At 50.6% G+C, this 27,832-nt stretch overlaps 11 protein-coding genes across 11 annotated transcripts; 6 read left to right on the top strand and 5 right to left on the bottom strand.

The window, feature by feature from the left end:
- Positions 1–169: 169 nt before the first annotated feature.
- Positions 170–4,006, top strand: J7337_003248 (uncharacterized protein; the record flags this gene model as incomplete). The annotated part of the gene is made up of 3 exons (XM_044820965.1): positions 170–833; positions 881–3,282; positions 3,332–4,006. The coding sequence occupies 3 exons, from the start codon at positions 170–172 to the stop codon at positions 4,004–4,006; spliced, it is 3,741 nt and encodes a 1,246-aa protein (XP_044685265.1).
- A 438-nt stretch (positions 4,007–4,444) lies between these two features.
- Positions 4,445–10,577, bottom strand: J7337_003247 (uncharacterized protein; the record flags this gene model as incomplete). The annotated part of the gene is made up of 4 exons (XM_044820964.1): positions 4,445–4,884; positions 4,946–5,501; positions 5,550–10,021; positions 10,076–10,577. 4 exons carry the CDS (start codon positions 10,575–10,577, stop codon positions 4,445–4,447), a joined length of 5,970 nt encoding a protein of 1,989 aa, XP_044685264.1.
- Positions 10,578–11,635: 1,058 nt separating this feature from the next.
- Positions 11,636–12,488, bottom strand: J7337_003246 (uncharacterized protein; the record flags this gene model as incomplete). Its single annotated transcript, XM_044820963.1, has 3 exons — positions 11,636–12,047; positions 12,093–12,324; positions 12,380–12,488. 3 exons carry the CDS (start codon positions 12,486–12,488, stop codon positions 11,636–11,638), a joined length of 753 nt encoding a protein of 250 aa, XP_044685263.1.
- Positions 12,489–12,530: 42 nt separating this feature from the next.
- Positions 12,531–12,896, bottom strand: J7337_003245 (uncharacterized protein; the record flags this gene model as incomplete). Its single annotated transcript, XM_044820962.1, has 2 exons — positions 12,531–12,736; positions 12,830–12,896. The coding sequence occupies 2 exons, from the start codon at positions 12,894–12,896 to the stop codon at positions 12,531–12,533; spliced, it is 273 nt and encodes a 90-aa protein (XP_044685262.1).
- An 853-nt stretch (positions 12,897–13,749) lies between these two features.
- On the top strand, positions 13,750–15,261 carry COX10 (Protoheme IX farnesyltransferase, mitochondrial; the record flags this gene model as incomplete). Its single annotated transcript, XM_044820961.1, has 1 exon — positions 13,750–15,261. The coding sequence occupies one exon, from the start codon at positions 13,750–13,752 to the stop codon at positions 15,259–15,261; it is 1,512 nt and encodes a 503-aa protein (XP_044685261.1).
- Positions 15,262–15,806: 545 nt separating this feature from the next.
- Positions 15,807–16,825, bottom strand: J7337_003243 (uncharacterized protein; the record flags this gene model as incomplete). The annotated part of the gene is made up of 2 exons (XM_044820960.1): positions 15,807–16,250; positions 16,304–16,825. The coding sequence occupies 2 exons, from the start codon at positions 16,823–16,825 to the stop codon at positions 15,807–15,809; spliced, it is 966 nt and encodes a 321-aa protein (XP_044685260.1).
- A 1,698-nt stretch (positions 16,826–18,523) lies between these two features.
- Positions 18,524–19,891, top strand: J7337_003242 (uncharacterized protein; the record flags this gene model as incomplete). Its single annotated transcript, XM_044820959.1, has 1 exon — positions 18,524–19,891. One exon carries the CDS (start codon positions 18,524–18,526, stop codon positions 19,889–19,891), a length of 1,368 nt encoding a protein of 455 aa, XP_044685259.1.
- A 990-nt stretch (positions 19,892–20,881) lies between these two features.
- On the top strand, positions 20,882–21,409 carry J7337_003241 (uncharacterized protein; the record flags this gene model as incomplete). Its single annotated transcript, XM_044820958.1, has 2 exons — positions 20,882–21,201; positions 21,295–21,409. 2 exons carry the CDS (start codon positions 20,882–20,884, stop codon positions 21,407–21,409), a joined length of 435 nt encoding a protein of 144 aa, XP_044685258.1.
- Positions 21,410–21,611: 202 nt separating this feature from the next.
- Positions 21,612–22,658, top strand: J7337_003240 (uncharacterized protein; the record flags this gene model as incomplete). The annotated part of the gene is made up of 3 exons (XM_044820957.1): positions 21,612–21,902; positions 21,959–22,567; positions 22,620–22,658. 3 exons carry the CDS (start codon positions 21,612–21,614, stop codon positions 22,656–22,658), a joined length of 939 nt encoding a protein of 312 aa, XP_044685257.1.
- A 1,386-nt stretch (positions 22,659–24,044) lies between these two features.
- On the top strand, positions 24,045–25,649 carry J7337_003239 (uncharacterized protein; the record flags this gene model as incomplete). The annotated part of the gene is made up of 1 exon (XM_044820956.1): positions 24,045–25,649. The coding sequence occupies one exon, from the start codon at positions 24,045–24,047 to the stop codon at positions 25,647–25,649; it is 1,605 nt and encodes a 534-aa protein (XP_044685256.1).
- A 192-nt stretch (positions 25,650–25,841) lies between these two features.
- On the bottom strand, positions 25,842–27,673 carry J7337_003238 (uncharacterized protein; the record flags this gene model as incomplete). Its single annotated transcript, XM_044820955.1, has 6 exons — positions 25,842–26,548; positions 26,597–26,894; positions 26,952–27,040; positions 27,150–27,262; positions 27,315–27,509; positions 27,567–27,673. The coding sequence occupies 6 exons, from the start codon at positions 27,671–27,673 to the stop codon at positions 25,842–25,844; spliced, it is 1,509 nt and encodes a 502-aa protein (XP_044685255.1).
- Between the last annotated feature and the right edge of the window lie 159 nt (positions 27,674–27,832).

Genomic DNA, 27,832 nt, shown 5'->3' with positions numbered 1-27,832 from the left:
TCTTTTTCGTCCAGACTTTTCTTGTTGTGTCAATTGTTACTGATTGTTTGCCTAACGACACATACTCGTCGTCGAATACTGTCCGCTGTCTCTTTGACCTGATTCACGCCTGTCAAAGGCCCTGCCTAGCACATTTAATCGCTGCGCACTGCTGAGGCCATTCACCATCATGACGAGCCAGCGATCAACTGCGGCCCGAACGCCCGCTAAAGCGACCAAACCTGCTGCCACTACTTCTTCAGCCAAGCAGCGTTCAATCGTTTCCTTCTTCCAAAAAGCGCCCCCCTCTTCGCCCGCCGCTCCCGCATCATCTCCTCTCGCGAAAGCCTCTCCCACGCCCAAGCAATCCTCGTGCTTGAAAGAAACAACAAAGGCGAATTCTTTGCCAAAGACAACTCCGCTCTCTAAGTCCAAGCCCAAGCCAACTGTCGCCATCAAGCAAACAACCCCCGTGCCTGATAGTGACGCTATTGAGCCCCCGAGCTCCCAGGAGAATCTCGATTCGACCATGAAGGTAAAGAATGCCCGAGAATGCGCAGCGACGCGAGCTGATACGGAGAAACAGAAGCCCTCCAAGAAGATGGATCATGACGCTCTCCCCAGCAGTCCGACTCGCAAGGTGAGAAACTCTCAATTCAAGACACCAGCAAGATTACTGATGCCCCCGAAGGTCAAAAAGGTTGTTAGTTACGCCGAATCCTCAGAGGAAGACGAACCCTTTCAGTTCGGCGGGCCCGCAAGCTCGCGTCGAAGGACAAGAGTACGGCAGGTTGTTAGGGATGAGGACGATTACGAAGAACAAGAAGAGGAAGAGGCTGAGGAGAACGAGAGTGGTATGCCTTCCCGTGCCTGATTCACTGCTCAGTTCTAACGATTGCAGATACTATGGATGACTTTATTGCATCAGACTCAGACGAAGACACCTCTCGTTCCAAGAAGCGAAAGCGGCCCTCAAAGCCCGCTGCTCCCCGAAAACGATCCAACAAGTCATCGCCCATCCCAGAACCCGAAATAGATATCAAGGATAGCATTCTTGAAGATGATGAGCTGATGGATGATGTGGGAGGCGCTACGGCCTCACAATGGAGCTACGACGCTGCCTCTACCGATAAGCAACCGGTCGTCAAGCCCGCTGAAAGAGTGGCCATAAGGGACCCCAAGTATAAAGAGAAGGCACACACCAAAGATCCCGATCAAAGGTATCCTTGGCTTGCCAATATTATGGATAAAGACAAGCGAAAGCCCGACCATCCCGAGTACGACAAGCGAACAATTTACATTCCCCCTGCTGCTTGGCACAAGTTCTCTCCTTTTGAGACTCAATACTGGAAGATCAAGCAGAACCTTTGGGATACAATTGTCTTCTTCAAGAAGGGCAAATTTTACGAGTTATACGAGAACGATGCCACCGTGGGGCATCAGGAATTCGACTTCAAAATGACAGACCGGGTCAACATGCGCATGGTCGGAGTGCCCGAAAGCTCCCTTGACCACTGGGTGAACCAGTTTATCGCCAAACAATACAAAGTTGCTCGTGTCGATCAGATGGAGACAAACTTGGGTAAAGAGATGCGTGAGCGACAGGATAAGAGCAAGAAGGCCGACAAGGTTATCACCCGTGAGCTTGCTTGCATCCTTACAGCCGGAACACTTGTCGATGGTAGCATGTTGCAGGATGACATGGCCTCCTATTGTGTCGCTATCAAGGAATCTGTCGTTGACGGCCTCCCTGCTTTTGGTATCGCCTTTGCCGACACTGCTACTGGACGCTTCTACCTTTCTACCTTTGTGGATGATGTGGATTTGACCAAGTTTGAGACCCTCATCGCTCAAACCGGCCCGCGAGAACTACTCCTTGAGAAGTCTCGGCTGTCTACCAAGGCCCTGCGTATCCTCAAAAACAACACTAGCCCAACCACCATCTGGACGCACCTCAAGCCAGGTGAAGAGTTCTGGGAGGCGGATAAGACCCGCCGCGAACTCGACTGTGGAGGCTACTTCAAGAGAGAAGATGCCGATGAAGAGGCTTGGCCCGAGATTCTCCAGTCATTGCGGGATGATGATTTGGCCATGTCGGCAACTGGTGCCTTGATCTCGTACTTGCGCTTCCTCAAGCTTGAGAGACCTTTACTGTCCCAGGGCAACTTCGAGCTTTACAACCCAATTCAGAAGAATGGAACACTGATCCTGGATGGCCAGACGCTCATCAACCTTGAAGTCTTCTCCAACTCGGTCAATGGCGGTTCCGAGGGTACGTTGTTCAGCTTACTTAACAAGTGCGTCACGCCCTTTGGAAAACGTCTCTTCCGATCATGGGTCGCGCACCCGCTTTGCAACATTGATCGTATCAATGAACGTCTTGATGCTGTCGAGATGCTCAATGCCGATCAGACAGTTCGGGAACAATTCGCCTCCCAGCTCGTCAAGATGCCCGACTTGGAGAGACTCATCTCCCGAATCCACGCTGGGGCGTGCAAATCCGAGGACTTTGTTAAGGTCCTGGAAGGCTTTGAGCAGATAGAGTACACCATGAGTCTTCTGGGATCCTACAAGGGTGGCAATGGCCTCGTCGATCGCCTGATCTCGTCAATGCCCAATCTTGATGAGCCTTTGAGCTATTGGAGATCAGCATTTGATCGTACCAAGGCGCGCGATGAGAAGCTACTCATTCCTGAGCGTGGTATTGAAGAAGATTTCGACGAGAGTTCCGATCGCATCGAGGAGATTAAGCAACAACTCGAGGATCTCTTGGCCGAGAAGAAGAAGGAGTTCAAGTGCAAGCTTCTCAAGTTCACAGACGTTGGTAAAGAGATCTACCAGCTGGAGGCCCCCAAGAGCGTCAAGGTTCCATCAACTTTCCGCCAGATGTCAGCGACAAAGGACGTCAAGCGCTGGTACTTCCCCGAACTATCCCAACTTGTGCGAGAGCTTCAAGAAGCGGAAGAAACGCACTCGCAGCTCGTACGCGAAGTTGCGTCGCGATTCTTTCAGAAGTTCGATGTTGACTATGAGACCTGGCTGCAAGCCATTAAGATTATCTCGCAGCTGGATTGTCTTGTCAGCTTAGCCAAGGCATCCGCATCGCTCGGCCAGCCAAGTTGCCGTCCCGAGTTCGTGGATGAGGAGCGAAGCACTGTTGACTTCCAGGAGCTGCGACATCCTTGTATGATGAACACAGTGGACGACTTCATTCCCAACGATATCAAGCTTGGTGGTGACCAGGCCAAGATCAATTTATTGACTGGAGCCAACGCTGCCGGTAAATCCACCGTCCTTCGCATGGTAGGTTTTCTTCTCTTTCTCTACCTTTCTCCAATGCTAACAACTACAGTCTTGTGTCGCCGTCATCATGGCTCAGATCGGATGCTACGTCCCCGCCACTTTCGCACGCCTCACTCCTGTCGACCGTATCATGTCTCGTCTCGGTGCCAACGACAACATCTTCGCCGCTCAATCTACCTTTTTCGTTGAGCTCTCCGAGACCAAGAAGATTCTTTCCGAAGCCACACCCCGATCGCTGGTTATTCTTGATGAACTTGGTCGTGGAACCAGCTCTTACGATGGTGTCGCTGTCGCCCAGGCTGTTCTTCACCACGTCGCTACTCACATTGGCTGCGTCGGTTATTTTGCTACACACTACCACTCTCTCGCGACAGAGTTTGAGAACCATCCCGAGATCCGAGCACGAAGGATGCAGATCCACGTCGATGACGAGGAGCGTCGTGTTACCTTCTTGTACAAACTGGAAGACGGTGTCGCTGAGGGTAGTTTCGGTATGCACTGCGCCGCCATGTGTGGAATCTCATCGCGCGTCATTGACCGCGCAGAAGTCGCTGCCAAAGAATGGGAGCACACCAGTCGTCTCAAAGACAGTCTTGAAAAGGCAAAGACAGGGTGCTACATTCCGCTGGGTATTCTCAGCGACATCGGCGCACTGCTCGGCGACAAGGGCGAAATGGGCGATGCAGGAGTGAATGTTCTTCTCAACGCTATCGAGGCATTATAATATGACAAAGCTAAGGCGGAACTGACAGCGTTCTAGAGGAATTGGTGATATCTTGCAAGGCGTGTATGGCGTCGACTTTCACATGTATTCGGACTGACGACCTCTGATAGAGTTGTCACAAGGGGATAAATAGGCGTTGCAATGGAGTTTTATTCAAGACAGACAGACATGCGAGATCAATGTGCTTTGGGGTGTTGCAAACAGTATAATGAGAGGCAATTGCGATAGCGACGAAGAGATCTAGATACATAGCAGAAGATACAAGATTCCGATTAACCATTGTCCATACAACCAGCGAACAAACTCAATACAATATGACGCCAACACCGAATCTTGACTAAATAACAAAGCTCATACTTAATCCACCATTCCAGCACACAAAACACTAATCTCAACATCACGAAGCCAGTCTAACTCCAACACATGCTCTCAAACAAATCACCTATCCGGATCACTGCTATCATACTCAGGCTCAGGAGCCGGAGTCGTAGTCTTTGAACGAGTCACCCTCTTAGGTGCAGGTTTCGTAGCAGGCTCCGGAGCTGGAGTCGCAGTCTTTGAGCCCGCCGCCTTTTTAGAAGCAGTCTTCGCGGCAGGTTTCTTAGCAGGCTTTGGTGCAGGCTCTGGAGCTGGAGTCGCAGTCTTTGACCTAGTCGCCCTCTTGGGTGCAGCTTTCGGGGGAGCTTTCGGCGCCTTTGGAGCAGCCTTGGGAGCAGCCTTAGGGGCCTTTGGAGCAGATGCCGTAGCCGCAACGGAAGAAGCCCTCGAAACAGCCGCCGAAGGAGCTGTAGAAGCGGTAGCGTCCCTCTGCATCTGAAGTCGACTCGATGCACGAGAAGGTTGACTGCTGGGCTTTCTTCCACGTCTGGGAATGGCCCCTGTTATAATGTCAGCCCCGTTCATAACAAGAGCAGTAGGGAAGAGGATGGGGGGACTTACCAAGCTTGGGCTTCTTCGCAGCAGGTTGCTCCTCGTTCTCCTCCTCAATCGAAGCAATCGGCCTCTCAGGCCTCTTCAACGCCGGCGTGGCATCAATCGTGAGATTACTAAGGTTCTCCGGAAAAGTCCCACGCATCGACTCATCAGTGTCAGTCTCACTCTGATTAATATACAAGGAATCAGGGACTTCTACTCCGGTGTACATCTTGCGTCGCTTCCGTCCACCCTTGGTGTTATCCCACGGCAGACCGGGCGCTACCCAGTTCCCAGGGAAAGGAGGGTCGCCCTCATAGGGAGGCCAGGGAATGTCCCACCATACACTGTTTTCTGGGTGGTTGGGGTCGGATCGCCAGATTGATACGTAATGGTCGGCTGGGTTGGTGGGATAGAGTGTGCGTGCGTATGTTGGGTAGCGACGGCGGAAGGATTTCTTGATCTCTCCGAGGAGGCCCTCGGGAATGTCGGAGCCTTTGATCCAGCCGCTACGGTTGGGGAGACGTTCAGTTGAGCCTGGGGCGTTGCGGATGCCACAGCACAGCAACTTGTTAGTATGAGCCTGTTGTGTGTTAGTAGGCAAGCTATAATGGCAGGCATCGATACAAACCTCGACTTCTGTATCGCGAGTCTTGCTTCGCTTCTTAGGCATTCTGCGGAGACACTTGGAGCAGTGCATATCCTCGTCGGGGACAAAGTTGGGCTCTTCAGGACCGAGCTTCTTCACCCAGTCTGGAGACTTCGCTCGGCGACGGAAGGACTTTCCTCCTTTCTTATTTGGTTCCTCGTCGTGGTCATTAGTCTCATACCCATCATCTTCATACTGGCTATCCTCCTCTCCCGTACGGCGAGTCTTCTTGGTCTTCTTGCTCCGGGTTCGTCCCGAGGCACTGCCCTGGGCGTCGCTGCCTTGTGCTTCAGTGGAGGAAGCCGTTGCCTCAGGCGGTTCTTCCTGAGCTTTGGTATTTCGTCGCCGACCACGAGAAACTGTAGAAGGGGCTTCGCTGTGGCTTTCAGCTGCCGATTCGATATCCTGTGTCGTAGCCTTGCGTTTCCCGAGCGTTTTCTTCGAAGCGGGCTTTGGGGGAGTAGGTTTCTTGGTCGCCACCACAGCACCAGTTGATTCGTTGGACTCATCCACAACCTCATCTTCTGAAAAGACCTCAGTCACTCGCGGAACCGGGCTTGCGGATCTGCTCTTCGAGGCATTTCGAGCAGACTGACCTCGAGCACGAGAACGACCAGAAGGGTGTCGTTTGCTAGAACTGCCACCGTTCCTATCGTTGTGGTCACTTTCACTGTCACTGTCGCCGTCATCCTTGCTCTCATCATCGGCATCAACATCGCCCCTGTCTTCGTCATCGTCAGTTGAGGCTTGCCCTGTATGCCATTTCTCAATATGACGATCATACTCCTCAATAGTCATACTCCCAATGACCATACCGCAGTCCCCGAAGTATTCACACTTCCTAACGGCAGAATGCTGTGGGGACGGTAACCCTTCGAGATAGGTCTCAGGTTCGATCACCACAACGGTTTCTACTTCCCCCCTCAACGGGCTTCCGGTGTTATCATGATACACCATCTCCGGACGTTCCAATACCGGTTGCAGATGTTCCCAGAGTCCATAGACATGGCAGTCCAAGTGCTTCGTACAGTCTGTGACCCCGCGATACTTTTTTATTTCATTGTCTTCCTCATCTATGCCCTCGACTACGAAGAACGGAAGTTCGCAGAACGGACACTTCGGAGCCTCATTGACCCCATGGCCTACCGTGATGTGGTCATATAGGCCATAAGAACCGAGTCGGCTGACGTCAGCTTTGCAGCCTCGGATGCCACAAACTTGTGGAGGGTCAATGACAATTACTGGTCCAGTCATGTCATACCAGGCAAGGGGGTTTGTGAGCGTTCGCGGAGGATGAAGACGTTTATATCTATTCATTGCTTCCCGTGACTTTCTCGCTTCTTCAAGTTCCCTCTGAACATTGGCAGGATGGGAGATCATCTCTCTTGTTCGTGTCTCTGCTGTTGGTGGCCTGGGTGCCCTACCACCGAAGGGGAGGTTTGGTGGCACTGGACGAGCTGAGCGCATAAGCTCTTCATAACGACGTTCCTCTTCATCATAACGACGTTGCTCTTCATAACGACGTTGCGCTTCAGGGTCCGGCATTGTACTAGGTTCCATATGAGCCACAGGAGCTCGGGTGCGAGGGGGGGTTGTACTAAATGCAGCGAAAGGATTGCCAACTTGTCCCAGAGAGAACGGTTGATTAGACTGGGGTTGAAATGCCTGAGAGGGATTAACCGCAGGTCGCTGGGGGGGCATCGATGGGCGAGGTACTGCAGGCGCCATCCTGGGGGTAGGCTTATCCACGATACCCAAGACATCCTTCAGGTCCTTAGTATGCTTCTCCCGCATATGCTTATTCCTCTGAGCCTTGTCCCACCATTCAAACATTGGCTCGTCACACCAAGGACACATTCGCGACTTATGAGCTTCCAGAGTGTGTTTCTTCCTGGCCTCGTGATCATCAGCCCGGCAGGTGAAATCACAGTCCTCATAGATGCACTGCACGGTGCGCTTAAGGAGCAGGTTACGAGTTTCCCAGACTGTGCGCTGGAGCTTGGCTTGCTCGGTGGGTGTAAGGACGGCTTTGGAGATCATCGGGATATTGCCAGAATCATTGGTACGAAGCATCTGCTCTGCAGGCGCTCCAGTCAAAGGGATGCCAATCGTAACTGGCTCAGACCCTGCTCTGAGGTCATTAAAGATACTGGGTTGAGTGGTCCATGTGCGTTGTCGGTCGTCTCGTGACGCGTTCTGATCCAAGTCCCATGGTGAGCTGTTGGGAGGACCAGAAAGGGAGGCAGCGGCGTGTCCAGTCCCGTTACCACCTTCACTGCCGTCGCCATCATCATCACTCCCCGCGTCATCGTCCCCTCTGCTTGACTCATCACCGCTGTGATTACTGGGGAACGTTATCTCCTCCCTTTGATCCGAGGCGTCTCCAGCCTCCGAAACATCTCTAGAGTTCGAGTCATCTCCTGAAAAACCATAAAGATCCGGCTCTTCTGTAGCTTCTTCTGTAGCTGCTTCTGAACTTTCTGATCTGGAAACCCGGCGATGGTCCGGGGAATAAGGTTTGTCGGCCCAGTCAGGTCGATTGGTAGCCAAGACACCGACATCATACTCCTGCTCCTCTTCTTCTTCCCCCTCAGCTTCAGATTCGCCATGAAGCGTGGGGGCCAGAGGCAACGCGAGCTTTGGAGCCGGAATTTCGACATGAGGCAATGCAGGGCTAACGAAGGCATTATTTCTGAGGGATGACCGCGGTTTTGCAGGCTCCTCCTCGTCTTTAGAGCTCTGGGGGCCGAGACTTGCAGGAGCCGAGGGGTAATTGGCAGTAGGGTCGGCCATTTTATCGTTGATATCCTTGATTTCAAGGGTGTCGCCACCTAGCCGAGGGCGGGAGACATAGAATTCGTGGTCAAGCTCACGAACGCCCCAGGTGTTGTACTCAGATATGCATTCTTCCCAGTCAACATCTGATTTGTTGACAAACTCAACTGTTATGGCTGGGGATGTAATGGACTCTCTCACACGATACCATTCATCGTCAGATGAGTCAGGGCGGATGAGGTACGATGGTGTGTCTCGATCCTCACGGTTGTTGGCGCCGGCACAGAAGGTCTCTTTGAGTAACATCAGGTCCTGGCCCATGCCTCTCATGTACTTGGTCTTGGATACCAGCTGATCTATAGCAGCAAAGAGCTGTTGGGCTGTGGATGTCAGAGGTGGCAACTCGATCGAGATGTCTTGTCCGTCGTGCCAAGCAGGAAACAGACGACAGTGCCCAGGGCGAAAATGGGGGTGAATGATCAAAAACCAGGTCGACAGAGTTTCGATCTTCTCGGCAACAGCGATTGCAACGGCATCCTTTTTCCAACTAGCACCACGAGATTTTAGGGCAACCTTCAAGCCCTTGATACCCTGCCCATAGTTATTTATTGGGCCACCTTCAAGAACATACACTGACTCAAGCTTTCTGTGCGACTCAATGTCAAAAGCCTCTGTGGAAATCTCGCCGATCGGGTGGTAGACATGATCATACGCGTCACCACAATTTCTGTCATCATCCAACAAGTGAGGATTAGGCCTTGGGTAATAGTTGGGTAAGATGAGAGGCACCACATCGGGGTCAAGCCAGTTGCACTCAATCATCCAGCAAGCGCCAGGGTTGTTCAGCGGGTGAAGAAGCTCTAAAGCCGATTGCGGTAGACTCATGGCACCGTAAACGATGGGTACGGTCAATGAGGCGTCTGGCTTGTTCCTGTCGTAGAGACGGAATAAAGCATGGTTGTACTCGGGGCACCCCGCGTCTTTGTTGCCCATAGGTCGGCCAAAGAGGATATCAGTGGCGGCTCTGAAGTGAGCATTGTACTGTTGAGATGCATAGTTGCTAGCAACGAAGCGTGAGGTATCGATCTTGGGAAATGGGATATACGCATAACCGATGACTTCCTCCTCAGGCCCGTTAGGAAAAGTCCCAAGAGATCGCCCGATCCTGACGGTGTCTGTCTCTAGTTGCGGCCTAGAAGGCTCCCATTCCTTGACTGTGTTGGCTGATTCCTTCTGGACATGGTCAATAAAAAGAGTACAGCAATCCTTATGTGCTTTGTCTTTCGAGCCGTGGGCAAAGTGACCCTCCAGGAAGAGCATTGCTCTGCTACCACCCGATAAGGGTAACCTATCACGAATGACCGCCCGCTCGCCGGTCTCCTTATAGATAACATGGAGGTCGAAGATGTACTGCTTCTCCCTAATATCATCAGGGTGATTATGTAACAGTTGTCGTAAGACGAGTGCAAATGATCGCCACTTGCGAGGACGAAATGGCAAGCGCCCATAGTAGCTATAAAGATAAGCCCATGGTTCTTCAGGGGTTGCTGGAGTCTCAGTTGAGGGGACGTAGTCATAGGCGGCATGATCATTGCGTTGAGGTCTTTCACCTCCACGAAGACTCAAAATCGGGTCGCTTGTCTTTGGGGCCGGGACGGGCCAACTGAAGGCTTCCTTGGCTTGAAGTTGTTAGTCGTGTACTAGATGTTCTGCAGGGGTTCGTAATAGCTTACCTTTCAGGCTATCTTTTCCCCAGTTGCGACGATTGTGGGCTGTAAGAAAATGTATCGGTGGTTTGATGTTGTACATCGGAACATCCTCTTGCATACCCACAGCCGTAGAGAGCTCTTTGATAATGTCTTCCATCGGCGCAATTGGCAAACCAAAGTACATCATCGTGAGCTTTGTTGCTAAAGAGTCCTCATAGCCTTTGAAGCGATCATTGAGAAGAGCCCCGTAGCGCTGCGTATTAGCAGCTTGCAATTCCTTCACATCTGAGCGATCAGATGGCATCAACATGCGACTCTCATGGTAGGTGAAGTTTTCTCGAACGATTTCTCCGATGGTAGTATCCGACTTCAGTCTTTCAGTGAAGATTTTGTACTGCTTCAGCCAATGTGAATCGCTTGGACTGACTAGAAGGTCGAGGCGTCCCGCGGTAATGTGAGGAGATACGTAATCGAGGGAGGACTCATCCTGGCCCGCAGACGATTCAATGCCGGTCATTTCCTCCATTTTCGTGAACAACCATACACTATCACAAGATGGGGTGCTCTTCGAAGGCGGACTGCGATGATTACGCTCTATGTGTATAACGAAAGACCAAGTAAAGATGCAAAGATAAAGGGTATCAGAAAATGAGTATGTGAGAGTATTTTAGGAGCTCAGTTGGTGTGGAAAGAACAAGGAAAAGGGCATAAAGAGAAAGAGATCATACGGGCCAGAAATTCTGGAGGGTCGCAGAGGGTGTTAAATCGCACACCTGGTGCAAGAAGACCCTTTGAGGTGAACCTCGTCCTGTGGTCGCAATGGCCTGGATGCAATACCATTGTTCTCGGACTAGCATCTCGCACGTACCAGAAGTGGTTTGCCGTGGTGTTGGTAACAAAGAGACATGTCTTCTCTTTGATATGTGGATGGGTGGTCTGTGACGAGAATCGCCTTTCCTCGGCGTTACCGTTCATCCTTTGAGCTTAGTTGATCTTGTTTTCGAGGGCTGGTCAAAGGTCGACATCTTGCGCTGCACTACAACTACTGTATCAAGAAAAATTTCGTTTTTATGAACGTTCTGTTGAAATCTGTCGCATCCCGTAGGCGCATTGAGATGAGAGGCCGTTGGAAACAAAACTTGTTGGTGGCCTAACGGCCAATTGCCCTGCCACACAAAACGTCAACCCAAAAAGGTCGACAATAACACCTATTGACACAAAATTAGCAACAGGCAGGCCAAAGCTCCAAGCACCTCTCGGTCGGGGTGCAATCAAGCCTCCTTCAATCAGAAAGTTGTGTGCCTGTTCTTTGTCTCCAGCCAGACTTGGTAGGTCCGAAAAGAGGGGAAGCTCAATCAATGTAAACAAAGAAGCTGGAAACACACGGTTGCGTGGAAATAGCAATGGGCAATCTGTTATGTGAGCTTCTTTGTTCAATCGCAAATAACGAAGAATCACGAGAGGGCGATCGAGGGTGGTGAATGAAGTCGTTCATTATGGTATTGTAAGAAGCTTTCCTTTGTCCAATTTCGTTCTGGGTATTGGATGCTGCAACACCAACTTGATGGACCGATGCGTCCGAAATCATCCAGCATGCTGCTTCACAAGTTCCTCGAGCTTGTCTTGGAAGTCGGCGAAGTAGTTGATGGCCTGGATGATCTTACCTTCACTCGTACCAAAGCCACTTCTAGTGAAAGCCATTCTCCATGAGCTTTCGTCTCTAACCAGGGCATTGTAGTCTTTCGTCTCCCAGCTCTTCTGTGTAGGGCCTTGCGCAAAGTACTCGCCCAGTTTTCCATTCCAGGTCGACAAGTCAGTTGAAGCAAGGCCATTGAGCAAATTCGGTGAAATCGTGACATGTTGGATTCCGGCAAGCTGCATTGCTTCTTCCACAGACGTGAGTGATGCTGCCAATACTTGGGTGCGGAATGAGTGGTTAATGTAGTAGGCTTGTGCCTCGCGACAAAAGTCAAAGGCTTTGTTCTCGTCAATGTATCTGTGATTGTTAGAATGGCGAGGGCCCGTAGCAAGTCAAACTCACCCAGCTTCGAAATGAACCTTGAGCTCATTGACATATGGCGCAATGTAGGTACACTGGGCCTCGGCAGCCAACGCCGCTTGCTCCATGCAAAACATGGTGGTCGCAAGAGTCGCGATTCCTTTCATCTCAAGTGTTCGGCATGCCTGGAGACCTTCCCAAGTTGCGGGGATCTTGATGCACACCCTCTTCTCGTCGAAATCCGGGGCCAGGTGTTTAAAGATATTGACGATACCTGTATAAGGTGGTTAGTGAGCGTGAGCAATAGAGATACGAAACAGAAGACTCACGGTAGGCGTCGCTGATGGTGCCTTCGGTCGAGTAGGACAGCTTTGGGTTGGTCTGAATATGCACGTAGCCTGTAACATTAGGTACGATCAATAGTTGAAGTTTCACCATCTTGTCGGGTCAGTAAAGCTCCATTGCGTGGGTTTCCTGTTGTCATACCAAGATCTGTACAACAAACTCCTCAAACGTCGCGGATCCTTGCACTTCCTTCAGTGCCCCACGGGCACTTTGAATGGCCTCTTTAATCAGCGCATCGTGATGCAAAAGGGGTTCACCAGCAAGCGGTCTTGAGATCTCCGAGAATGCGATTGCCTGAAGGTCAGCACTACTGGAGACATCGGCATGGTGAGCTTGCTTACCTGGTTAGATGTGCAATCCACAAATGGGCCCAACTCATGAGCAACTATTGTTGAGTTAGTAATTGAAGCCTGCGACATGATTGTGGCTCGTACCATTCGAATCGAGAGTATCGCAGTCAACCCGACTGGTCTGGCGAAGTGCTTCCAACAATGTCGTCATATCAGCGATGTATCAATGCGAATGAGCTGCTTTCTCTAAAGAATTTCGCAGATAATAAGGAGTCAATTGCGATTTTAAATAATATTCTTGTCGATTTCGACAATATCTTGCTTTATCATCAAACTCATCGATGGAGTCGTTCTGCTCAAGTCAAGTCACCAAGCCGAGCTGACCCCCACCAGAATTAGAGCATGACGGAAACTTTGGCGGCCATTCGCTCGGCTTGGCTACCCGAAACGCTTGTTTCTCGAATTTCATTCGGCTGCAATTACCACGACGAGAAGGGCGAGGCAAGAGGGGTTTCTCTCCTCCGGACAGCACTATTTCCGTATCCCAATTCACTTGAATTGATGGGGTCAAAACTTTCTACGCCAATGTAGAGACGATGCTGTGATCATGTGGTGGAAACGCGTGGGTCGAAGTGGCTCTCCGATTGTGAACTTGGCTGTGGAGGGAGGCGATTGAGTTGCTACCGGCACTTGTCGGTCATTCCACTCAGAAGTGGTCCAAAGAATCCATGAGGCTTGAGATTGAGCTTCATAAGATCAACCTTTGATGAGATAATGAGGATCGTAATGACTTTGATTGGGTTTAGCGGCGTTCAATAAGAATTCATGGATTTCGAATGACAGCAAGCGACAGGCCCGCGGGGTTCTTCTCCAACTGCTCCCGCACGTGATAAATCACGTTTTCTTCCCCAGGATTCCCCAATCGGGTTATCCACCATTGCATCAAGAATCTGCTGTTGCATCACCGTCGAACCATTCCCAGTCAGCTCCCCAGCTCCCTCGTTCACCGTTCAACCCGGCGTGCCCAGCACCGCCATGAACCCAATCGCAACCTCCACGCCATAATGCGACCACCACGATGTCTCCTCCCCGCCGCGGAGAAGATCCTCCTCAATGCAGCTGCAGCCGCACCCGCTAGCCGACGGTGCATGTCCTCCGCCGCAGCCTTCCAGCCGCCTAGAATACTCGCTCCTGCTCCGTGGAAGGGCTCTTCGTTTTTCCTCTCGAATAGATTGTTTGATAGATCGACATGTCTCGATTTTGTAATACTACGGCGTGCCAATGGCATCAGATCCACGTCGGCTTCGGCGGCTACGATATCTTCTACGAATACCTCGCAAGCAGAGCCGGAACAGGAATTAGCACCGCATCGACGACGACAGGCTCAACGGAGGGAGAAAGCTGCTGCTGAAGCTGCGGCCGCTGCAGCTAGAGGCGAAAAACCACTTCCTCCCGATGCCTCATCCCTCCTCGCTTCACATGCCGCTTCGCAAACGAGTTCTTTCCGCCGCTACCTCTCCGCATGTCTCTCCCTCTCGAAACCTCGATTAACAATGCTCGTCGTCCTTACCGCAATGGCTTCATATGCTTTATACCCCGTTCCCGAAATGCTGTCGCCGAGTACGACCGAGACACCGAGTTTGAGTCCTTTAACATTATTATTCCTCACGATCGGCACGACGCTATGTTCCTCTAGCGCGAATGCTCTAAACATGCTTTATGAGCCTTCGACGGATGCTAAGATGACTCGAACTCGAAACCGACCCCTCGTGCGAAAGCTCATTTCTCAAAGGGCTGCGGTTCTGTTTGCAATTTTGGCTGGGGCTTTGGGTACAGGCGCCTTGTACTTTGGTGTTAACCCCACTGTTTCCGGACTTGGGTTCGCTAATATTGTTATCTACGCTGGAATGTACACACCTCTCAAGGCTGTGACGGTTTTTAATACCTGGATCGGTGCGGTGGTAGGCGGTATTCCTCCTCTGATGGGCTGGGCTGCGGCTGCTGGTGAGACTGCCACAAAAGACGGTTCATGGCGTGAGCTTCTATTCTCCCCCGACGGTTCATCCATTGGCGGTTGGGTCATGGCTGGTCTACTCTTCGCATGGCAGTTCCCCCACTTCATGGCGCTCAGCTGGCCCATTCGTGAAGAGTACAAAAAGGCAGGTCTTCGAATGCTAGCATGGACAAATCCCGCACGAAACGGCCGAGTCGCTCTTCGATACAGCTTCATCTTCATTCCCCTCTGCGTATCTCTCTGTGCCGCAGGAGTAACAGAATGGTCCTTTGCCGTCACAAGCTTGCCAATAAATGCCTGGCTTATCAAGGAAGCCGTGCGCTTCTGGCGGTTTGAGGGTCACCAAGGCAGCGCGAGAAGTCTTTTCTGGGCGAGTGTATGGCATCTCCCTGGGATAATGATCCTGGCTTTGTTACACAAGAAGGGCATGTGGAGTAGAGTTTGGAGGAGTGTCTTTGGCGAGGATGAGGGTGAGTGGGAGGAGGAGGAACTGGATGAGATGTTGAGCATGGCTGCGGAGAGTACCAATGGCCAGTTACAGCACGATAAGCCTGTGCGGTGACGTGTAGGATAACGAATGAATATGTAACAACATTGTATCTGTGATGGGAAATAGATTTGTCGCATTGGCTTTGTTAACAGTAAGAAACTCACTCATATATCACTACTGTAGATTCTGTTAATAGCAAGGCATCAAAGACGAAACACTTCTTCATAGCGAATGCGTAAATGGATTACAAAAGACAATGCGCTGCTAGATCCTCATGCACCTCATGTCGTGGTATCTCTATCTCTAGTTATACAAAGGAAATGTGCAATGATCATTCCCACTCCTCCTGACCACCATTTTGACAAACACAGACAAGAAAGAATACTAATAAAAACATTAAGCAAGTAAGCGCCCATAGAGAAAAATATCCTGCGTTATCGTCGTTATAACTGCCTTGAAAGCGCCAAACACCGTGAGAGCCCCCTGCTGCTCGCCATGCAGTATGCTGGATTATAAGGATTGACAAAAAGAATGGACGGCGAGGGTGGGTAGAGCCTCCGATGAGGCTTTGTTGAAAAGTCGTGAAACAAGCGTGTAAAAGAGAGAAGGGTTGAGGTTTAAACACCTCTTCCTGGACGGTTAATAAGATTCCCAATGCCCATATCCGAACTCTGTGGTCGCTGCGTCATGTATTGCGGGCTGTTCCCCTGGCTGTGACCATGATGGCCGTAGGGATGGCCCGCACTCGCCTGGGAGCTCACGCTCGAGGAGTAGCCGTGGCCGCCGTAGCCTGGCGCATAGGCTCCGAGGCTGTACTGGACGGCAGCGGCCATGTGGTGAGGCTGGAGCTGCTGGAAGGACGTGTTGGCCGAGGCCACGACGGACGAGGCGGTGGTCTCGGGGCTGCTATAGGATGCGTCTAGTTCGTCAACCGGTGTCAGGCCCATGCCGGAGATGCCGCTGTCGTCGTCATACCCTGAGAGAGCGCCGGACTCGAGACGGTCGCGGCGGGCTGCGGCGCGGGCTGCGCTTTGCAGATTCTTGAGGCCATTCGACATGCACTAAGAGTATGTTAGTAGATGCTCTGATAAAAGGAGTAAAGATGATAACATACCTTGGCTTCGACTACGTTCCACTTCTCGCCTGTTCGAGCTGCGAGACCACTCCAGATCTCCTTTCTCATAGCCATATACTCTTTCGCCAGACGCTGAAGCTTGAGATTGTCCCAATCATCAGCACCCTTGCGTTCCAACAATCGCTCATGACGCTTGCGGCAGGCATTGGGAGTCTTGGAGGGAAAGTAATTCGATTGGATCTGTTGCCAGTTCAGACCTTGCATCCTCGCAGTGAGGAGTTGCTGGTCATCTGCAGCTCCCCAAGCACCCGAGCTGGGTCTAGTCTGAACAGGGGCAGGGACAGAGACAGGTGGCGCGGATGTTGTAGCGTAGGGTTCGTATGTAGGTTGTTGAGGTTGTGACTGAAGAGGCATAGAAGAAGAGGCAGTTGTTTCCATGCCGTAGTAGTTGGGCATGGTCATGCGCTGCTGGTTGTACATAGGAGAGGGGGCGAGAGAGACTGGGATACCCGCATTGTAGCGGTTCTGAGATGAGCTCGAAGCTCGAGAGTGTTTCGGCATCATGGAGAAAGAGTAGTAAGGAGAAAGAGTAGTAATAGTAGTGGGGGTGTAGAAACGAGAAGTGAGGGGATTCACAAGGTGAATCTTGTAACAAGATTACGGATTAAGCGTAGAAAAGAGGAATAGGTCCGGGTCAACCGGCCTGGTAATGCTTGATCGGTCTTGTAGATAACGGCCCAAAAAGAAAACGGATCCCTCGTCCAAGCGAGAAGTCCAAGTGTAGTATAGTAGTAGAGAGGGTCTAGGCAAACTAAAGCACGACGGGATCAAGAAGCGACAGAGGAGATAGCGCCAAGATAGAACCACAACGAGAGAAGAAAGGAAAAATTGAAACCTAGGAAAGATGGAAAATTGATGTTTTGTCTGAAGAATGGAGAACAGGTCCTTAGAAGGCCGGATATGAAGCAGCTTTAAGGTCTCGGGGAGAGGACAAAGACCAATCTCAAGGTGGGCGGCTCTGGGACTGAAACAAGATCCAGAGACAATGAAACAGCACACTCGTGTCTGAAAGAAGCAGTTTCTCATGAATGGGTTGCTGATATTGGCTCAGCAGAGCGGCTGTTTGGGAGAGCCATGGGCGGTTAAGAGAGTGGGCGGTTACAGTCGAGATGGAGATATCTTGGTGGAGAGAGTGTGTCCATCCGTACTACCAAGTTTGAGCAAGCGCCGTACGTCCCAGGACAGAAGCAAGGAATTTGTTTAAGCTAGAATGCTAAAAGCAGGAACACAGATCTCGAGAACCACCCGATTTGCATATGTGGATAATCCATGAGGGCGCCTGGGGAAATTACTACGGGGTTTCTGCATGGTGTGAGCGCAACACAAGCGCGGGAAGGAAGACAAGGATGCGCATCATAGTTGCACCGGCAGATGAAACAAAGAAACACAAGCTGAGCGAGAAAGCAGAGCCGAGAGACAGACGATACAAAGGGCTTGGTGTTGAGAAGACTCCAGAAATAAGGTTGTGGATATGGAGGGGTCGTGTAATTGGCCACGGGTGTTGGAGGCGCGCGTTTAACGTTATTAGGCGACGCCAGTAGTGGTTTAGTGTGTCTATTTTGGGAGGTCTGGGGATGTCTGATTGGGGGAGATGTACTGCCGCTTGGAGAATGGGAGAGGAAGTACAAGAATGGATGAAGAGCGCTTGGAAGGGTCTTGGAAGAGGTCGCTGGGCGTGGAGAGAGGCAGATGGCATGTTTCAGGTTGTTCTACAACAGATGACATTGTTGTTTTTCTGCGTGTTGAAGGATGATAAGATAAGATGATTCTGATCCCGGTAAATGGGCTTGTCGTCTTCATTTCATCCGTGTTAGTCGTTTCCCACGATCTTTAGCACCGTAGATTCCACTAAGACAATCGCCGCTAGCTCCAGACTGCACCTAATACTAAGGTCTTCAAAGCATTCACCTAGTAGGAAAGTGATTCACATAGATCCTCATCCATGATCTGACGGTTTTCTTTTCTTTACCTGTCTCACCTTGATTGAAACTGTTCGATACTGCCGGGTTGCTGGGGAAATAAAATTGGTGGCTGATATCTATAGGGGTCATAATGCTGAAAGCTGTCTGACTCAGTTGGGACCGTACCGTAAGGTACCTACCTAGGCAGCCTCCATTAAGGCCTACTGAGGGGACTTCCATCTATCAACTTGACTCTTCTCCAAAAAGCTTCCATTGCCAGCACTATCGCGAGCGCGCAATGACTTTCGCGGCGCGTCGGAGTCTTCGCCGCTCGCAGACCATTGACCACGATGAACTCGCCGATACAAAAATCGGGCTGGCCTTGATGCTTCCCTCCACTCAGCCAAAGCGTCGAGGACGACCGCCAAAGTCGTCAACATCCGTGTTAAGCGAAAAGCTGCCTGGCTCCAAGCCTCGTGGACGCCCTCGCAGCACTGCTCATCAGATTATGTCTGACAAACACGTCGCATTGAGACTGGGTTGGCGAATGCAGAAATCCACAATGGGAAAGCGAGTAGGCGATGCCGCCCGAACGGTATACCTTCTTTCACGCCAGTGGCCATGGGACTTAGTCGCAGGCTTCGTACCAAAGAAATGGGGCATTGAGATTCTGGAGAGTATGAGGAAGCTCTTTAGAATTATCCATCGAGTCTTCCCAGCGGATGAGCATCAGAACGACTTTCAGTTTGTCAAGAATTATCTGCGCGAGCGCGCAATGAAGCGCGATCGACGTCGCCCGCATTTGAAGAACAGCGACATCCGGGACGCGTGCTTTTATTTCGCTGCTGGTGATAATGCTAGACGCGGTGCTTCACACACAACAGTGACACGATTGAAGCGTTCAATCAGCACGGTCGTGCAAGAAGACGAGCGTGGATTTCTTGACTACTTAGGCATCGACCATTATGGCGACGAGGATGATGATGAGGAGGAGGAGGAGGAATATGTCGACATTTCTACACCTGCAAAGCGTTCAATAATACCCTCCTCACCTTCGCTGAGCCCGAAGCGAGCACGAACAGCCGAGTCTGCTGACCCACGCCCACAAAGCATCACGGACATCACCAACTCATTACAATCATTGCACGCCCAGAAGCAAAAAGAGCTCGAGGCGGTAACCAATTCACTGGACGAGATTGCAGCTTCATACCAAGCAAAGGAAGCAACACAAATGAACCACATCAATGCAAAAGTTGACAAATTAACCTCCGACATGAAGGCCTACGAATCAGAACGGGAGAAGATCCTCAAAGTTCGAGGAATCGTGGAACAGCAACACAAAGACATGGAAATGAAAGCAGATCATCTCCTACAGCATTACACGTCGCAAGTTGAGGAATACGACAGATTGATTGCGCAGGCAAACGATGATGTCTTAGAAGAGCTGGATCAGATGGGGAAGAGCGATGTTGGCCTGGAAGATGAGGAGAAGAGGCTGGAAGGACGTGTGAAGGAGGTTCTGGAGGAGGTTAGACACTGCAGTGTTGTCGAGACGTTGGTGAGGTTGGGGCCTGGTGGGATGGCGAAGTTATTGGGGAGACTGGAGGGGAATGGTGTTGAGTTGGTCCAGATGGCGGAGAGTATCATGAATGAGGCTGAAGAATAGCATAACTCGCTTTATGCTGATCATTCTGTGCATCTTGTGCTAAGGTTGGTGATCACAAGTCTTCGCTTATCGCAGCATCTCCAAAAATGCGACACGCTCCCGGTTTTGTCTGCACAGTGATATAGACACTGTATCGAACATTCAGCCCGCTCAGTCGCCCGCGAGATTCTCCACAGCGTCATCTACTTTTCTCTTCTCTCCCCCTATTCTCGTCATCTTTTGGGTGTATCGCTCAGGCCTCTTCTCTTATCAAATTTTCTTTTCTTTTTGCCAGACCGCTAGTGTCACTGATCAACTGATCATTTGATCTTCCTTCAATAGATACAGGCCAGCCTCACACTGTGCGGTTGGGCATGTCTCGGGAAGCAAATAAAACACGGACACCAACGCGCTAGCTGCCCACGAAATTCTAGTACAAGAAAGTAGTCTGTATTTTATCAAATAAACCAAGACATTCCTGCTAATCTCGCTATATAGCGGGGGGCAATCAAACTCGCCGTATCGATCAGCTCACTCGAACCTCTATTATTCCACTTCAACGCACTGTGTTGAATGCCCCAATTCGACATGAGATATTGCCTCTTTGGGTAATACTTTTAATGGTTTCTGATTTTTTTTGATTGATGGACATGAAGGCTAACTAAGAGGCACTAAAATATTGGTTCGAGACGAATATAGTCGCGTTTCCTACACTGTATGGGCTTTGGACCTGGTCATTTGTCTCAAACTCCAACGTCATGAGAGAATGCCATTAGTGAAGAATGAATCTAGAATGCTATATTGACGTCCCAGTTAGCTGATCGCTAGGGTTGTGAGGGTTGCAGCCATTATCACGACCTCCTCTTTGACACGTCTTGATACTGGTAGAACTATATAGAAAGATGGTATAACCCGTATTAACGCGAGAGTATAAATACTCCAGCAACTAACGATCGAAAATGCCCCTCAGAGTAAGTCATCTATAGCTGCATTTTCGTCACATGCAACAAAATGTCTAATGCAATGGCCAGTGATTCTTCCCGTCGTCGCCGTATAGGCAGACCCTACGGCAGTAAGGATTCATATGCGCCACGCATCAAGAGAGGACTAAAATCTACATCTGACCCCAAGCCTCTATCGGGTGAAGAGATCTGGATGAAGCTTGACAAGAAAGCACCTCCTCCAGATCCTCGCATGACCCTCGCAAGAGACATCGAGATCATCACGACGCAGTGGCCATGGAAGTGGACATCTAGAGCGTTCGAGCCTGAGAGGTGGACTGTCGCCATGAGGAGGGACCTGCGGGATCTGATCAGGGGGTACCAGGGCAGGTACAATCCTAACGGAGATACTTGTCATGATCTCAAAGTCACTCTGCTTCGCTCCCCAAGGGAGCGGGATAAGAACAATCCAAAGCTCAGCAGAGGTGATTTGAGTAATGCCCTCAAGCATTTTGGTCTCGAAACCAGGAAAGAAAAGAAGCAACAGCAAGTGTCTGTTCCCTGCGAGAATACCGCCGCGACGCCAGTCGTGGTTTGAGGATACGCCGCCGGAGGCACCAAGTGTTGTATCACGGGCTTCTCCGGTGCCGTCTTCCTCATCGGTCGTGTCCGACTACGCGTCGGCATCCTCTCCTGTTTCGAGGGCGTCGAGTGTCACGACGGTCACGGCGGATTCTCCAGGGGCTACACGTGCGGAGTCATCATGTCCGACCGTCCACGAAGATCAAGTGGACGCGACGATGGAAGATGACTCTATGTTTGTGGAAACAGTATCAGATTTTCCTGAATACAGGAGCTCCAGCGCCGATAAGGGAGAGGACTGCAAGTCCCCTAAATCAGAGCCATCGTCTCAACCTGAAGGCATGGAGTCTGAAGCCTCGGGGCAACCTCAACCTGAGGAGCCTTCTGAAACTGTTGAACGGCCTGAAGCCCACGTCAGAGAGTCTGTGGAAACAGAGATGCAGATCGACTCTGACGAGTCCGTCCACGAACCTGTTACTGAAAACGCTACAGAATCAAACTCGAACTCGGTAAGTATACCATAATGGAAAACTTTTAGTCACCACTTACTTACTCGTCATAATAGCCACAACCAGAATCAACTCCTTCACTCCCCTCAACTCCAGAGGATATAATCAAAAGTCTAGAACTCCTAGAACTCCAAGAAAAATCAGAAGGAGAAAAGCTCACACCGCTCCTCACAACCTCCAAAACCAAAGTCCAAGCCACAGAGTCCGCCATAGCAGCTACGCAAGGCCCCAACAGAAAACACCAAGCCCTATGCGAAAACCTCAAGATCTTCCGGGCAAGAGAGGCAGAAATCATCGAGAGCCTGGCATTTGTGAAGCAAACCCTTGAACAACAAAACGTAGACCCAGAGTCTGATGAGTACAGACGAATTCTGCTCAATCACACCTCGAGGCTGCAGCACTGCGAGACTACGATACGTAATGTGCAGAAGGAAATCGAGGAGGAATTTCAAAAGGCGACGCATAGGGAGATTGAGATTAGGGGGCAGCTTGAGAAGGAGTATGCTGAGTTTCAGGAACTGCAGGAGAAGGAGAGGGGAATATGTCGCAATGTGCAGTATTACAGCTTTATAGCCTCGCTGTTGAGGCTGGGTCCTCTGGGACTGGATAGCTTGTTGTTTAAGCTGCGGTACAGTGGTGTTGATGTGGTTGGTGAAGTCAACAAGGTAAGTTATCGACCCGTCAAGGGACGAATGGTTTAGCTAACTGAGATTATAGAACTCTTCGAATGCCGTGCAGGATCACGTTATGACCTAAATGCATTATAGTCAGACGATCTGACGATAATGAAAAGCGTGTATGGGCGCACTGGAGCGCATATTGTGTTACTGTATTGGAACTTCTCTTCTATATGGTCATGATCAGGGGTTTGAGTGTGTTTGGGTATTGTTATTGAATGGAGCGAGCGTTGCAAGACCTCATGGCTGAAACGCTAACCGATACCACGCGTGTTTTGGAAAATACCATTCTTAATTTCTCTATCTTCTCATAGTACTGACGGTCCGCGTGCTGAACTGTGAAGTAAAATCACGCCTCATGAGGTTCACGATGTTTCATGGCGATTATAAAAGGGATGACGTAGCGATGTTAGGGAAACCTCAGACGTTGAAACGTGTTTCAGATAGCGCAGAAAACTGCGGGCCAACTAGTGCTATTTTTCGGTGCTTCTGTGGCTCAAAGGCTCAAAGGCAAAGTAGAATGCTTAAAAAGTCACGGAGTATTATAGATCGTTGTAAAAAGGCAAGTAGGTATTGATCCAGATTTTGTAACCAATCTTCCACTTCCTGTCACTCGATCTCTAAACAGTCCATTGTCGTTGAAGAGCTGGGTAGGTCTGGTTCGCCATCAGGCCTAGGGTAGGCATCAACGCAAATGACTCCGCCAAGAAAACAAAACACCATCTCCAAGAAGCAGACCAATGAATCGCATCGCATCCCAGTCTTGTTCAACTGCGATGATAAAGGCTGACCAAATACTTCAACACCCCTCATCTGCCTAAACTCCACTTACAGGCAGCCTGTGAGGGGTCACCATAGAAAAACACTCCCCCTTCTGCTGCGATCAGCAAGGATGCAATGCAAGTCACCGGAATGGCTTTGATGGTTATTGCAAAAAAGAGGCAAACCGTGGGTCACTGTTCTCTCTGTAGAGGCAATTTTGGTAAGGCACAGTGGCTGTTATGCAGGTCCGTTGGTCAGCTGCATTAACGGCTGCCTCTTTGGATGGGACGGCAAAGGGTGACAGAAACCCAAGTCTGGAGGCGTGAATACGCTCATATTAACTTATACAAACATGATATAAAATAAGTAAAGTCAAGCCACGTTACAATAAAGAGAAGAGGGTATCTCCTGTGCTTACTATTCGTGAAGAAATATAAGAAATGATCCCAAACTTGTAAGAGCTTTGACAAACCTTGAGATAGATCGGCGGTTTCTTTTGTCACCTCAGGGGTCAATTGATCGTGATGCATCGCCTTATGCAGGTGAGACTTGTTGGCTATCGCCTACGTCAAAAGAGGCAGTGAATAAAATGCACCGAATAATAAGTGAATGACTGAGTAAATGACGAAAAAGGGCAGCTAGAGTAAATATATAATCACCCCATTCCCTCTCTCTCCTCAACCCATCCTCAGCATCATCCATCATGGCCACCAACACCACAGCCCCCAGCACAAAGAGCATCCTCGCCCTAGGCTCAGTCAGCAGCCTGGTAGAATCCCTCTTCCCCGGCGGCACAACCCTCCCCTCTGTCGCTTTCCTCCTCTACCTCACACCCTACCTCTTCCAAGCCGTTGGCAGCGCCGCAAAGTCCCAGTTCATCTCGAGTGTCGAGATTAAAGCGCACGATGAGATTTTTAACTATGTCATGAGTTGGGTTGCGAGGCATAAGCTCTCGCGCAATAATCATCGTCTTCTTGCGTCGAGCACCCTCGACCATGAGCCCTTTTCGTTGATCCCGTCGCCGAGTAATCAGGGTGGTGGGGACGATGATGTTGAGGATGTTGATCCGACTGCTAGTCTTGATGAATTGAGGTCCAAGATTTCTCTGTATAATGCGAGGCCTTTGCATTGGACACCGTCTGTGGGCACGCATTTCTTCATGCATGAGAATCGCCTCATCTCCTTCACAAGATCCGTCGAAAGCCAGGAATCGTCCCCGTTCTCACGACGCCCGGAGAAGATTGAGCTTTCATGCCTCGGTCGTAACGCCGATGTGCTCAAGCGCATTATCTACAATGCGCGCATCGAGTACCTCGAGAAACAACGAGGCCGCACAAGCATCTACCGAGCAGTCAAGTCCTTCGGCGACGAGCTCTCTTGGACAAAGTGTATGTCCAAGCCAACACGGCCCATGTCGACTATTGCGCTCGATGAGGCCATCAAGCAGAGCCTCATCAAGGACCTTTCGCGATACTTGAACCCTCGCACTAAGAATTGGTACGCCACGAGGGGTATTCCCTACCGACGGGGCTACCTCTTCTCAGGCCCGCCCGGCACGGGAAAGACGAGTTTGACGCTTGCTGCTGCTGGGCTGATGGGTCTCAACATCTATATGATCAGTCTCAGCTCGCCTAACCTCTCGGAAGATAGTCTCGCAACGCTCTTCCGCGATTTACCTCGGACTTGCCTTGTATTGTTGGAGGATATTGATGCAGCGGGCTTGACCAACAAGCGTAAGAAGCAGGAGACCCAAACAAATAATGGGCCGCCGAAGCCTATGCGTGAACCTATCTCTTTGTCAGGCCTGCTCAACGTTATTGACGGTGTAGGCGCACAGGAAGGTCGCGTTCTTGTGATGACATCTAATCACACCGAAAACATCGATCCTGCCCTGTTGCGCCCTGGACGAGTCGACTTCTCTGTTGAGTTTGGCCTCGCTTCGTCTGAAACGATCACCCAGCTGTTTAGACTAATGTACGGAACCTCCCACGATGAGGTTGGATCAATTGAACATGCTGCGAAGGAACCTCCGGAAAAGTCAGTGGACACAACAAAGTCGGTAGCTGCGTTGGCGGAGGAATTCACAAGGCTAGTTCCCTCGCTGGTGTTTAGTCCGGCGGCCATCCAGGGGTATCTGCTCATGCACGAGGATCCGATTGGGGCTGTTGATGCTGCCGGGAAGTGGGTTGAGGAGCAACAGAGGCTAATGGAGAAAGCTAAGACTGATGCTATTGAGGCTGAGAGTAAGGGAGAAAAGAATGAGAGTCTTGTGAATGGTACGGAGGAGACCAAGCCAGAGGAGAAATAGGACTCCAGATGTAAGCTTCTGGCCTAACTTTAGATGACTTCTCCAAAGGTCAGATAAATGTGGTTAAATTCAGTACATATAAACTTTTTGTAGCACGCATGAAATCGAGAAAGCAAGATCACATCCATATGGCGAAAAGATCATGAATTGACATCTATTGTTCTATATCCAAGCCATCCGATCTATCCAAGTCTACAGCTTCCAGCGCAGCAGAGTAAACGAGTGCTTGGGGAACGTAAACAAGCCCTCACCATTCCACTTGGACTCCTTAATACCAACCTCCTCCTTCTCGGCAGTGTTAACAACCTTGACATCCTTTCCACTAACAGTATGAACCTCCACCTCCTTGCCACCCGTCAAGCCCCTCAACTCCGTCTCAAAGTCCTTCTCCTCATGAATATTCACAACAGCAAGGTTAACAACACCATCCTTATCAAGCGCAGCACTAACATCCAACCACGGCGTCTCAATAGCACCGCGGATCCACTCCGGATGCGTAGGGCCCTGATACTCTCCCGCACGAACGTTGACAGCAATAGTAGAGCCACGCATGTACTTGCTGTACAGAAGCAAAGGCCACCAGGTAGGCTGCTTGAGGAGTCCGTCTTTGGTGGTCATCAGGGGCGAAATGACGTTTACGCTTTGCGCAATGTTGGCCATGCCCATGTGTTTGGACTGGCGGACAAAGACGTTGAGCCAGATTGCTACGGCGAGGGCGTCGGAGAGGTTGTATTTCTCCTCGGCGCCTTCTTCGCCTGGGGCGCGCACGGGATCCCATACGTTCCACTCGTCGAAGCAGATCTTTTGACGGCGAACGGAGGGGGGGACTTTGTTCTCGATGCGAGCGAGGTCGATGAGACCGGCTGTGATCTCGATGGCACGCTCAGCAGAACGAGGGGCTACACCGTTAGTACCTCCACTGCGCAAACCAAGAAGGGGGAACTTACCAGTGGCGTTCTTGTAGTGATCCTCACTAGCAGTGTAAATGTGAATGCTATGCTGATCAATAAGACTAGCAGTCGTGCTTCCACCCAGGCCGTGAATGTCAAACTTGATGCACTCCTTGATGACATACGCGTCCCAAGAGCTGTGGCCTGTTTCACCGCAGAGAATCAGCTCGACGTTGGGATCGAGAAGCTTAATGGCCTTGGCCCATTGGTAGGCCTTCTTGGCGTAGTCTTCCTTTGTCATCTGGCCGACTTGCCAGGGCCCGTACATCTCGTTTCCGAGAGCCCAGTATTTGACCTGAGAGTGTTAGTGAGGGAACCGAGAAGAGGGGAGAGGGGAGAGGAGAGGGAGTACGTTGTAGGGCTTCTCGCGGCCGTTTTGACGACGGAGGTTGGCGTAGTATGTTGGTCTGTCGGAGTTGCAGTACTCAACCCATGCGAGAGCTAGTAGAGTCAGTATTTGGTGTTTAGAGAGTGATGGTGAGACTGACCTTCATCCAGAGTACCTAAACTCAGTTAGTAACCGTCTCTTTGAAGCGCAAATAAGACTTACCAGTTCCAAAGTTGAGAGCGAAGTAAGGCTCAGTGCCTACAACCTCACACCACTTAAGAAACTCATCTGTGCCAAATTCATTCGTCTCTGTACCAATCCACGCAAGTTCAGGTCTATTCCATCAGCCTCTCACTCAATTCCTCCTCATAAAAAAACAACACTTACCTAGCAGGTCTCTTCTCCCTAGGCCCAACACCATCAAGCCAATGATACGTAGCAACAAAGTTACCACCAGGATATCTCACAACAGGACAGTTGAGCTCTTTGAAGGCCTCAATGACATCCTTTCGGAAACCATTCTCGTCAGACAGGGGATTTCCGGGGTCGTAGATGCCGCCGTAGATGCAGCGACCCATGTGCCTGTACCACGTATGTCAGGGTGTGATTCATCAGCTGAGGGTGAGGCTGGGGACTTACTCTGTGAAACCACCATAGATGTTATCCTCGATCTTGGAGATGATGGCGCTGGGGTCTACTGAGATGGAGGGACGCTCATCGTCAGCAATGCGAGTAAACGTAGCCATTTTCAACTGCAGTCTACAAGAATAAACTCAACAATTGTTTACAAATTTGACAGACCAAAAAAGAGAGAAGTCAACCAATTTATGCCTGATTCTCGCCATCTCCATACTAACGGTCAAGTACGGCGAACCCCTCACCTTGGACAATAGCATCAGGCGCAA

This window comes from Fusarium musae, chromosome 2 (assembly GCF_019915245.1).
Source record: "Fusarium musae strain F31 chromosome 2, whole genome shotgun sequence".
NCBI lineage: Eukaryota > Fungi > Ascomycota > Sordariomycetes > Hypocreales > Nectriaceae > Fusarium > Fusarium musae.
Note: the sequence above shows the minus strand (reverse complement) of the source record. Positions and strands in the feature narration are given on the sequence as shown.